At 41.9% G+C, this 12,263-nt stretch overlaps 1 protein-coding gene across 3 annotated transcripts in view; it reads right to left on the reverse strand.

Moving 5' to 3' along the window:
* Positions 1–235: 235 nt before the first annotated feature.
* Positions 236–12,263, reverse strand: part of LOC142497703 (alkaline phosphatase-like) — a 49,608-nt gene continuing 37,580 nt past the window's right edge. For all 3 annotated transcript variants that reach the window (XM_075605872.1, XM_075605873.1, XM_075605875.1), the window contains exons 8-12: positions 7,991–8,060; positions 7,210–7,344; positions 6,239–6,430; positions 5,416–5,535; positions 236–2,363 (exon numbers count right to left, since the gene is read on the reverse strand). In XM_075605872.1, the coding sequence (XP_075461987.1) occupies positions 2,092–2,363; positions 5,416–5,535; positions 6,239–6,430; positions 7,210–7,344; positions 7,991–8,060 (789 nt within the window). In that variant the 3' untranslated portion in view covers positions 236–2,091. The remainder of the gene's footprint in view (positions 2,364–5,415; positions 5,536–6,238; positions 6,431–7,209; positions 7,345–7,990; positions 8,061–12,263) is intronic.

Below are 12,263 nucleotides of genomic sequence, written 5' to 3' on the forward strand. Positions count from 1 at the left end.
AAAGACATACAATACAATACAATCTAGCTTTGTCTAAAAAAAAAAAAACATAAAAACCCTCTTCCTACTATTGTGTGTATCCTTATTCTGTTTTGTTTACTACACACTGGTTGTTGACATTAATCAGGATGTGGATGGTCTTGAAGACAAAGCAATCCTTTTGAGCAATAGTAGATTATATAGCATATTAATGTAGATTTAATTAAGAAGGAATGCAATTACTACTCAAAACTGGTTTTGGCAGAAGGTTTGTTTATTTTCCAATACGCATTTATGGAAAAGATTAAAAACTGCAAACGCAAGTTTCCTCGTGTGCAAAATAGAGTCTGAGGAGTTCATAACCCCAATGGCTCAGTGGTTCGTGTGTAATTCAAACCATGTACCTTCTGCTTACAATTATGGCACGGCTTTAGGTAATGCTTTACATAAAATGCACCATGGACCGTTGAATGCCAATCAGGTTACGTCATAAACCTAAACATTTAAGGTTTTTGATCCTTTCCTGCCAAGGAAAGTGGACGGATGTTACTCAGCTTATTTTTTATACTGCTGATACAAAATGTTACTCTTATGTGTCCTTGTATGGAGGCTTAAAAAGCTAATTTCTGATAACTTGTGAACGCTTTACTAAAGTTACACATCCAGGTGTAGACACACACACTTGGCTTACAACACCTTGTTGTCATAAAATGTTGCTCCTTGAGCCACTTTACTCCATATTTGACAATTCTCTACCGAGAGATTTTCCCTTCGCGTAATATGGACATGTAATGACGGAAACTGATTGGGAGAGATTGCAGACGGTACGTTCGCAACCCGAATAAGTCTTTAACATCAAACACACACAAATCCGGCTCTGCCCCAGGTGAGGCTGCAATATTCTCCCTGCATTACAGGACGTTCGTAAGAGCCCCTAAAACACTGTGCTCATAGTGTGCTATTCATTTCCCATCGTGCTTCCTCGCATTCTAACTGTGACTACAGCTTTCCTTAGTCCCTTATTCAATAGACGGTGTAGCCGTTTACCTGTGCTGAACTCTTCTATTCTTTAGCCCTCGCTTCAGAGCATATTGAACAGAGAGCTTGATAACCAGGCTGCTTTTAATGCTTTCTTTTGTCTACTGTGATTAGACACACGGACCCCTTCACTAGAGAACTTGAGTGCACTAAAGTACAGTATTTACTACTGGCAGTGTCTGTCTTCTTCTGGAATGGTCATTACCAAGTGCAGGTCATAACCTTACTATAATGTCCCAGTTTTGAGCCAGGAGGTGAATGTAAACCTTGTGTTTAGGTTACATGTAGAGGGCCTCATGGGCCCTGATCTCGTGCCAGGCTTCATTTTAAACCATTAGTGCTGTTCAAACCCCATACCATTGCCTCTTTCAATATATCTGCTGTGTGCAAGAAAATGGAGATGCAATGTTGGAAATGTATATATTCAATCTGTAAGCTCTATATCAGGAGTGGCCAACTCCAGTCCTCAAGGACTCTTGAGGACTGGAGTTGGTCAACCCCTGGTCTACATATCAATCAAATTTTGTGACCGTTTGGACCTAAAATGTCAGAATAAACAAATAGACGAGTGGAAAAGGTTTCCAGGGCAAGTATCGCATAATGTCAATATAGTTGCCATACCGCCACCCTAATTAACCACTTCACTGCCATGGATGCAAAGAATGACTCAATACGGACTCGATCCATCCATGACCTGTATTAACCCATTTAAGGCAAGTGAGTACTTCCACTCATTTGGGTTTTTTTGCATTGAGCTCGCTATGTATAGCGATGTTCTGCATTTTCAAAAGAGAAATTGCGTAACACCGCAGAGTTATAAAAATGTAGAATAATGGAATAGAAAGTGCTTTAAAATGCATTCCCAAGAACGAAATTCCTGGAAGCGAGAGCATGGTATATGTTTTTGCCGATATATGACCCTCTCCTATTAAGGATCCTGAAGCGGTAGTCTCTGTGTATTGGTTCTCATCACGGGGGCGATCTCATTCTAGCACCTATGTAATATGTAGAGGGGCAGTGAGGCTTGACAAGTAAGAGGTAGCTCTTCTCTGGCTGTGCATCTGCATGGTCCAGTTAAAACAAGAAGTGGAGACAGAGGATGGATAGTACAGCGGACATCAGGGTCAGAGATGCCGCGGAGCCATGATGGGCCCCCCCTGATTTACAGTGATTCTGGTTCTGGCCAATGCACGAAGCGTACGCCATGACATGAGGTATATAGTTCTGTTCATGAACTCCATGGAGAAGATGCGCCATTGGACCCTTTGCAAACACTGCCACATCCTCCCCCCCGTGTGTCTCCATTCGCAGGGGCACTGCTGACTGTGCCAGGTAGTTTGAGTGAGCTGTAAAAGAAAGATGGCGACAACTTAGCTATCAACATGCTTCTAAAACTAGTTGGCAGATTTATAGTTCCGCTGCACAAACCCTTGCTACACACTTGCTGTGTTAATATTTAGACAAACTGCTTGGTAACATGGCAATGACATTTGCACTTTAGCTTCCGTACTTCACAAAGGAGTCTTTAACGCAACAACAAAAATCAACTCACTTTAGAAAAATGACATTCCCCCTAAAGCTCGTTTTACTACTTTGCTGCTTGTTCTTAAATAAACAAATATTTCAATATTGCCTTCATTGGAATGTTATCTGGTAATCGTTGTTCTTTCCTTAATGTCTCTAAACAAATAGTGCTGCCAACAATCAAACATTATCTCAAGAAGACTTAGTTCATTGAATCTACGGTCAGCTTGAACCTTTAATACAGTCCACACACATTTTGTTTTTGATTTGTGGAATGGTGTCGAACCTCGTTTTAACCTATAACACAAGCTGCTGCCATTTGTTCACATTGGTCCTAGGAAGGGATCCCTTTAACTGTGGGGGACGGGGGGGGGGGGGTGTTTGTTTTTACGTGCCCTAATGAGTGGTGTGCCTGATCCAAACTGAAGTGGACCACCCCACCCCACTCCAGTTTCCAGCATGTGAGGCCTAGTTGAAGGTTATATTACTTTATTCTTCCCTCAAGCAATGTGCCAATACTTTGGCACCGTAAACCATTAAAACTGGGCATCCTAAAATATTAAGTAGCCTTGGTTCACAGCTACAACTTGGACACTACCTGACACTACCTGATACTGTACCTGTTTTCCTTAATCCCATAATGTATGTGCTCACTTGAGAGCCTGTGTTTGATGAAGGCTTTTTATTTGTTTAGGAAATCATTTGACAGATTTGCACAACTGCGGTGAGACTGCGCTCCTCAAAGGTTTCTGCCTTGGGTTACCAGGTGGCTTCTTCAAACATACTGAACAAAATGGTGAAAGGTGCAACACGCTCGAGACACACATACACACACACACACACACACACACAAACACACCCCTCTCACCTCTCTGCTCCATGCTGTTTCCTCCTCTGCTTGGCGTCACTCCTGGCTCCTGATTGGCTGCATAACCCAGCAACAGCCAATCAGTCTTTGGCGCAGACAAAGGGCAGCTAAAGGGTGTGAGCCGTTTGCTGCCATTCGCTGATGTTTGGTGATGTTAAAGCTGCTCTATTTCAATCTGAAACTCACCAGCCATTTATCCCCTGTACCCAATTTTCCAAATCTATCTGTGCATGAAATACCTTTGAATTGACTGTATAATCTCTGTTCTTTTAATGTAACCATGTATTGTTATAACTCTTTGCCAAAAAGTTCATTTTATTGACTGATTACAGTCACAAACAATCCATTGTTTGTGACTGTAATCAGTCAATAAAATGACCTTTTTATAAATTATTGCATTTCTTTTGGTGTGCTCAGCCTCCCTTCTGTTTTACTTCCTGGTAACACATTTTAATAAAAAAAAAAAGAAGAAGAAAATCAGGATGGAGGAAGCTGCCCAGCCCCCTAGCAACAGCCCTGCGCTCTCCCTGCTCAGGGAAATCTCACGGGCCCCCAAGCCGGTCAGGTCACTATGTCCAGAGAGGTAATCCCGGACACATACATGTCCAGTATTACCTCTCATTTTTTACTGGACAGAGTATCCAAATACAGGACAGTCCGGTTCAATACTGGACACCTGGCAACCCTATAAAATTCTGCCACATTTATTATCAGCTAGACTTTTAGCTTCAAATTCCCCTCTGCTTCCGTCACACTTTTGAAGTGCTTTCCCCAGGAGGGCCTTAAGGGTGCTGCAGTATCTTCCATTTTTTTATTACAAAACACACGAGCCTGCTGTTCTGTACAATGGCAACTCTTGCCCTGGCTCGTCCTCGCCACTTCAGGAGGTAGAACAAAGCTGTTTTCCATACAAACTACAAAGGACCTCCTCAAAAAACAGCTCTCGTATTTTCATATAAGGTTCTCTAAAGTTTACGACTGTCACACGAATGTGAGAGGGGTTGAACAGCTCTTTTAATATGGGTTTTAGGGCTTATTTTAAAGTATAACAGAGCAACAAAAAACTAGAGCGGTTAAATCCGACCCCCCCAACTGTTCAGTATGACGGCGTTTGAAAAATAAACATACGATGGAAAACTTTGGCCTTTAATGTTTACTGATTACTAGGAGTTTATAGTGATGATATCTGTTTATTAGTCAGACTTGATGGACTGGTCTGTGAACCTTGTTCAGATCTCATTGTCTACTCAAGAGGTGGCCAACTCCAATTATCAAGGGCCACCCACAGGTCAGGCTAACCCTGCTTCAGCACTTGTGGTGCTGTCAATGACCGAGCTACTGATTTAGCCACCTGTGCTGAAGCAGGGATATCCTGTCCGGTTGGTGACCCTTGAGGACTGGAGTTGGCCATTCCTGGTCTACTCTCTGTGAGGTTTCTTTTTTTGTTCCCTTTTCTTGTGGTGTCGCCAGACGCAGGGAAATCAGTGGAAACAGAACCGCAGCATCCCCGTCCCATCCCCCCAGCAGCCGGGATCGTCACTGCGAGAGATGTGATCTAGACGAATGCCCTTAAACCCAGAGCCGCCCGCGGATTTTGTTTCCAAAAAGCTGCAGCATTTTGCTTTTCTTGCTGCGGCTCCGGGTGAAGACAAGTCTGCCTACATCTGTGCCGCCATATATAGAAGGGCAGAAATACAACACACTGCTATATCTGAATAAGGGTGAATATCCAATGTTCTGTGAAATATTTATGGATTAATCTATGCAATGTAACCTACTATAACATAATGTATTTTGAGTGAACAAATTAACTTTAAAGGGGGAAACATTGTCTCTAATACCTCTACTGTCGGCTCTAGTAGTCAATACCCCGAATCCGGTTTGATTACAGCAACCAGCAAGGTGACTTCAGCGAAGAGATTTATTTGAACCTGCTGCATGTGGCGTGTTCTCAAATGACATTTGAAACTTGCCCACCATAACAGCCAAAAGGTTTTATTACTTACTGAAATCGACAGTGGACACGTTCTCCCGCGACCCATCCACCATCTTGAAGCCGGGACCGTTGCCGTACAAAATGGAAGTGAAGGGTTTCTTGTCCACGTCACTTAGCGTTGGTGCTAAACCTGTGCACAGAAAAAGGAGTCATGCCAAAACCGGCTACAATGGAAGGAAGAGTGGATGGTCGTGGGTGGCATGTCCCTTGGCGTATACTATTACTGCTAAGAGATAATGGCGAAAGGCAGACCTGTCTGAGACATGTGACATGTGCTATTTTTGATTTGCTCAAATACCCGTCTATGAAATGTCTTCAAAAAATAATCCAGGGGCCAGATCCACAGAGACTTTGATCTGTCGCAACCATGTAATAAGAATACATGTGCTTTGGATGGACATACGGTTGAATCCTATATATGAAAGACAACCAAAGATCTAATAGGTTCTGTGGTTTTACAACAGATGGGAATTGGGCTGAGTAGGTGGCCAAGTTAATTTATTTTTTTACTGTTGTATTCTTTGTTTATGTAACCGCAACAGATGATACCTATAGGCCATGGAGTTTGTAGAAGGCTTTCTATAAAGTCACTGGGCATAGGTCTGTTCCTAAATTGACCTCCTGAACTGTTGCTTGACCTTGGTGGCTCTTGCTGCTCTTAATCCATAGGCTCCATGCAATAATAATTCCTTGAGAAACATGTTATTCTATGATGTATTACCATCAGACATATTACGTCTCTCTGGCTATCGGGAATGTGTTAAGCTGTAGCAATGCAGCATTTCTTCTAAGCTGATGGTAGGCTATGCAATCTGATACGCAAGAACACACACCGAAAATGGGGTTGCCCCGGTGAGTGTAACCCCCAAAGGTGAAGACGTGGGAGTGATCAGCAGTGACCACGGTCAATGTATCCTCTTCTCTGGTCAGCTCCCCTGCGAGACCAATGGCAATATCCATTTGCACTGCCTCATGCAGAGCTTGCTTTGCTTTTCCCTCATGGTGACCGTGATCTATTCTACCACCTGAAAATGAAAGAAAATACCCTATAAACACTTGAGTTTATGCACATATATACTGCCAACCCTGCTATTACATCCCCTGTCCCCTCCAGATCAGAACTACACACCCCAGTCATCTAAAACTATGGTTTTGTAAACCAAGGCTCGAAACACTGGCTAATGCCAAAAATTGCATTTCATCTCCACTGCACTCCTAAGGCCACGCTTATAGTGCTTGCGACGGCGACGCAACAGGTGACGTCACCCCCGTCGCCGTCCGCGAAAGTTGTATTTCGCTTTGCAGCGACATCACATGCGACCTGGCCATTGATTGGTTCAGAGGTAGTCACATGTGGCGACAGCCTCTGAAAAATCAAATTTGACCAGCTTCCAAATTTTGCGTCGACATGTCGCTTGCTCACGTCACACTTACTATAAGCGCACGCGATGGCGACAATACATTTGTTTTGCCGCGACGTTGTGTCGCCGGCACTATAAGCGCAGCCTAATGCCCTTTAATTCGGGCTGGTGTGGTATATCAATTTTGTTTTTGTGTGGTTTTTTTAATGATGGTACAGATTTCTCCCAAATGAGGAACTTGAATCGTTTCAGTCAGACCTGTAAGAACGAAGAAGTAACTGTTTTATGTTCAGTGAACATAAAATAGTGCGATTTGTTTAACGCGCGAAACGTCAAATTGCCTACATGATTTGTTTTCCTCACTTGTACTATTCTCAGTACATTCCGCTCCCCCAAGGGCAAAGATGCCTGAGTGAAGTTAATATTAAATGTTTGTCACGTACCTTCCACAAGTAGAAAGAATCCTTGAGGGTTCCTCTTCAGCATTTTGATAGCCACCTCCACCATTTCCGGCAAGGAAGGGTCCATAGATTGGTCTCTCTCCAATTCATAATGCATATCCACTGGCTCAAAAAGACCTATGGCACGGATTCTCTATTAAATCTACAATTCTACGAAACTGATCTTAAGTAACCTTTTGTACCCGCTCCCTTTTTAGACTCCATTTTCAGCTTTACATTTTATTATATTTGAGATGTTTGATTTCTCTTGGTGAAGTATTCAAGCATTAAATTAGGCATTGGGTTGACTCGCTAAACTACTAGCATAAACAATACATTAGACATTACCCATTGGAGACATTACATATTAAAATATTGTATGCAACTTTGGAGAGCAGTTTGTGACGCTACAGTAGAGGCAACTCTTATTCGAACAAAAACCAGTGGCAATTCCCCAAAAAAACCAGGAAACACCCAGGTACATTCTGAATACATGCCTTAAACTTTCCTTAAACTAGCCCCAGCATTTCTGCATTGATTAATGGCCTATCAGATTAACAGCGGGGGGTCCCTGGCAGTCCCATTCAAACTGAATTGGACTGCCAGGGATCCCTGCTGTGTTAATCCTATGGGTCATTAGTCAATGCAGAAATGCCTTAAACGTGCCTCAAACTAGCCCAGAACATACCCAGCACATACCCAGCACATACCCAGAATGTAACCCGGCTAGTTTACAGCAAATGTTAGAATAAACGTTGCCTCTACTGTATATATTCAAACTCACCGAGAAGATAATCCACCTCTGCAGGTCTCAGAGCCATCAGTTGGTCCCTGTTCCAGACATAGCGAGTGACCTGTAGATAGACAGAACTTTAAGTGCTATATTTAATCTGTGTTCTACTTATTATATGCATTTTCTGTGTATTTTTAAAGGGCAGGTAAAAAGAAATCAAACTTTTTTTATAACAATCCAACTATTTCCATCCTTTAAATTATTTATTTATTTTTTTAACCATTTATTTGCTAAATGACGATAGGCTTGAAATCACCCTAAATATTAATTATGTTATATTCTCTATATACATATATGTCCAGCATGTAACTATTTAAAATATGTAATTTAGAATTAAATTAGCTGACTCTGCAAAGATAAGCTGAAGACAGCCAGGTGTATGTTTAATGTCTGCTAAATTGCAATAGTTTGGATTCAAAGTTTAGTTAAATAGATAGTTGGTAAAAGAGAATACAATGGAGTTAGGTCTTAAAAGTTTAGGGACATAGGGTTAACTATAGTTACTTAGTGACAGAACAATTAGAAGAAACTATGTCACAGTAAATATTGTTAAATGAAGAAACAGATTTCTAATGTTGTTGATTTACTAAGAATATTTTCAGCTGACACTGAGAAAAATAGGTGATTGCTATGTTTAGACTGCTTGAGAGAATGTATAAAGAGTGTGTCTGAATTTATAGAATTCAAAATCATTGAACATCACCAAGCTAACAATGAAACGAAGGATTCTCCGCTCTATAACTACATTCTATATGCCTGAAATGATGCAACCAACTGAAATGATGCTGTAAAACATGTTTTCTATATGTCTCTGATTAAATTAAGAAAAGAACCGTGCCGTGGACTATTTGATATATATTGAAAGGTGGGGCATTCATTTGCACCCATTTAATTAAGAAAATCTTCATTTGGCGAACCAGCAAGACTAATCTTTACTAAATGTCTAGTGTTTCAACCTGGAAGTTTTCTTACATACAGAATTTGCCTTTGAAAACCGAGATTTGGTACATTTGAGGTCATTGTAGTTGGTTCACCTTGCTCGCCCACAAAGCCATCACTCTCCAATGAGAATGACAATGTCTGTTTTCAGTTATTGTGGGTGGCTGGAATACCAAAAAGTAGATTGAAGATTTGGGAAATACAATAGGGGACCGTCTTTCTGCTAATGAGCCAGGGAAGTGAAATGCTATCAACTTTTTATGCATAGTGTAGTTACGGTCATGGCTATGAGGAAAGGTGTTGAGGTGCCTCCTTTAATCTTTGGCATCAAGGCTTAGCTGGCAACACAAATGTTTTAAAATGTGGTTTTCCCAATGATGAAAGGAACCATAGGAATTCCCCACAACCGTCTTAAAAACAGATTACCCAGAGTCATTCATGTAAGACCTTGCCATATGAACCGCAGGAATGTTGTTGCTTCTGGCAAGAAAGTGGTTAAAGGGGAAAAAAGAGTGTTGGGTTATCCCAATGCACACTAATCGAAATACAGCTGTGTGGCTTCTAGTGCTTCCCTTGGCACCTTTTATGGGTACAGTGTGTCTCCACAGTATTTTAGCATCTGGCAGAGATATTCTATGCCACAGAAATAAACAAAAAAAAGTGTGAAGCTTCCATGTCTTGAAACCACTTTTTATTTTTTGATTCCTATAGTGTTCTAGTGCAGCATGAGCATCGTTGGCAGTACATGCAAATACTGATCCAAACAGTAGTAACTGTACCAGACTTTAAATACTTGGGGAGAATACTTTCCCTGAATCTTGCTTAAACAGCAGATTATTGTATTCGGAAACCAACTTAAAAAATAAATGACTAATAGAAGCATTGGTATGTAGCAGGGAGGTCTATTGAGGTTTTGTCCTTTTCTCTAGGTTTCCATAGATTGCTGCTGCTGCTGCTGGTGGTGCTGGTGCAGCTTCCCATGGATTCAGGTCGGATTCGAGCCAAGAAATGTTAACCCCGCTGTCTAAAAGAGTAATGGAGGCACAAGAGGGCATGATGCACTTGAGATGAGTTAATATGACATCATGAAAACTTAATTTTATTAATTTTATATTAAAATAAGTGTGCACAAAAAGACAGACAAAGTAAATACATCATCTGGGTGGGTCAGAGTGGGCGGTGGGTGGAACCGTAGATTACTATAATAAGGACTCCTAATAGTCCTAAACCCTGGTGAACATTACGTCTGGAGGTATGTGGATAATAATATGCACTAATCATAGTGTGTCCCTCATAAGACTAGTTGTCAAGATAGTGCTAGACGAAGGATACAGTACAGTATAATAGGTCTGTATAACTAATGTGAATGATGGTAGCGTTGGGTGAATAGCATCATAGATTCCCAAAAACAGCTCTTAAGTGCTTCAGGCACAAATAAAGATGCCTATTATCTTTAGCTAGTTGGATACTATGTTTAATGTTGCTAGTTTATGATCCTGTACTGTTACAAAATGATCAAATAAATGCAACAGGGGTCGGCATACTTTAATTAACTATAGACAAATGGTAGGGAAGCAGTTGTTGTTATTAACCTATTGTTCTCCAGATAGGTATTAGTATAATGTCACTGGTCTGCTAGATGCAGTAAAAACTGTAAACTGTGGTGGACTTTAAACAGCACTGGTGCAAAGCATTATATCAGTGCTAATGCTTTGGTATATTTACCCCAGTGTCACTGAATGTGCTGGCTTAATACAGAGTACTCTCAATATGCATAATTAGTTGAAGTGATGCACCCTATATTGCACTGCAATGTGTACATGATATGGGTAAATGCTATATTGAGGTAGCAGTTTGTGTACTGTGCTCCATTTATCTGATGATCTACAGGCCTAGCACTGATTCTTGGCTACCATTAGTAGTATATGCCAATAAAAACTCTGATTGTTCCTTTAGTAGAAGGTACGTATGCTCTAGTAGCAACAGCCATAGCACAGTATTGAACAGTATTTACCGAGCGGTTTACTCGACAAGCATTTAAGTAACATACCTGGAGCCCCCGAGCGCTCCTGACCGACAACCCCAATGGACTAGAGTGGATGACTTAGTGACATCATCCATCCGACCTGACGTACGTTCCGCGTTCTCAAACCCTTAGTCGTAGGTAACCCGTGAAGGTGCAGAGTGGCATTTGTATAGCCCATGGTTGTCATGGCAACCTGTTTGCAAGGTGTGACTATCTCCCATTCTGGCACTGATTATGTAAGTCGCGGGTAGAAAGTAGTAAATGCCTGATTAGGCTGCCAGGTAATTTATTATGATGTAGTAGTGACGTAGAGCAGGGGTGTGCAAACTTCCAGAGCTGCGCCCGCTGCCTGGCAGCCGCAGGCATTCGCGCCCCCATCTCCAAGGACCCAGCATCAAATGACGCTGCGGTTCATGTGATGTCACATTGCCATGGCGGTGTGTCACATCACATGACCCCGCGGAGTCATTTGACACTGCATTGCCATGGCGATGCGCCATTTAAGAGCCAGCAGAGAGCAGGTAAGGGAGTTACAGTGGCCTCACGCCTTCCCCGGCATTTAATTTAAATGCCTTGAGAAGGGTGCAAGCCCCCTGTAACCGCCGCCCTCACCCCCCCTCCCCCCCACTAGAAATTCTTGCGCCCCCCCTGGGACTAAGGGTATGCAGCGTGTGAATCCAGCGTGCCTCTTTTTTCCCTAATTCCTTATCCCAATCTCCTTTCCTGTAGTTGGGAAACCCCCTGTCTATAGCCATGACGCTAATAGCATAGGGGTTATCAGCATGTGTTTCATTCATATGCCGGGCCATTAGAGTATCCGTTTTATTTCTTATGCTCCCAATATGCTCCAAAATTCTTCGTCGAAACTCACTGCAGGTTTTTCCTACATATTATGTTGTACAGCTGCATTCAGCCAAATAGACCACGCCATTTGCTTTACAGTTCACCAATGAAAGGACTTGGTGTGATCACTGTGGTTAAATCCCTTGCATGGCGTGATGTATTTACATGCTTTACATGAGGAGTATCTACAGTATAAGACCCCTCAGTGCGCGATCTGTTTAGCCGTGTGTTTATAGTAGGTGGTTTGTAATGGCTATGTACCAAGATATCGTTAAGATTTTTGGCACGTCGGCTCACCAGGATTGGAGTTGGTTTTAGTACTTGGCATAGTAATGGATCCTGCAATAGGATATGCCAATGTTTTTGTATTATGCTTGGAACATGGGGCTATTTCTGGTTATAAGTACCAATAACACAAATGATTTTGGTGATTCTGTCTGTATTTTGGGAGCAAGA

Source organism: Ascaphus truei, chromosome 6 (genome assembly GCF_040206685.1).
Source record: "Ascaphus truei isolate aAscTru1 chromosome 6, aAscTru1.hap1, whole genome shotgun sequence".
NCBI classification, from domain to species: domain Eukaryota; kingdom Metazoa; phylum Chordata; class Amphibia; order Anura; family Ascaphidae; genus Ascaphus; species Ascaphus truei.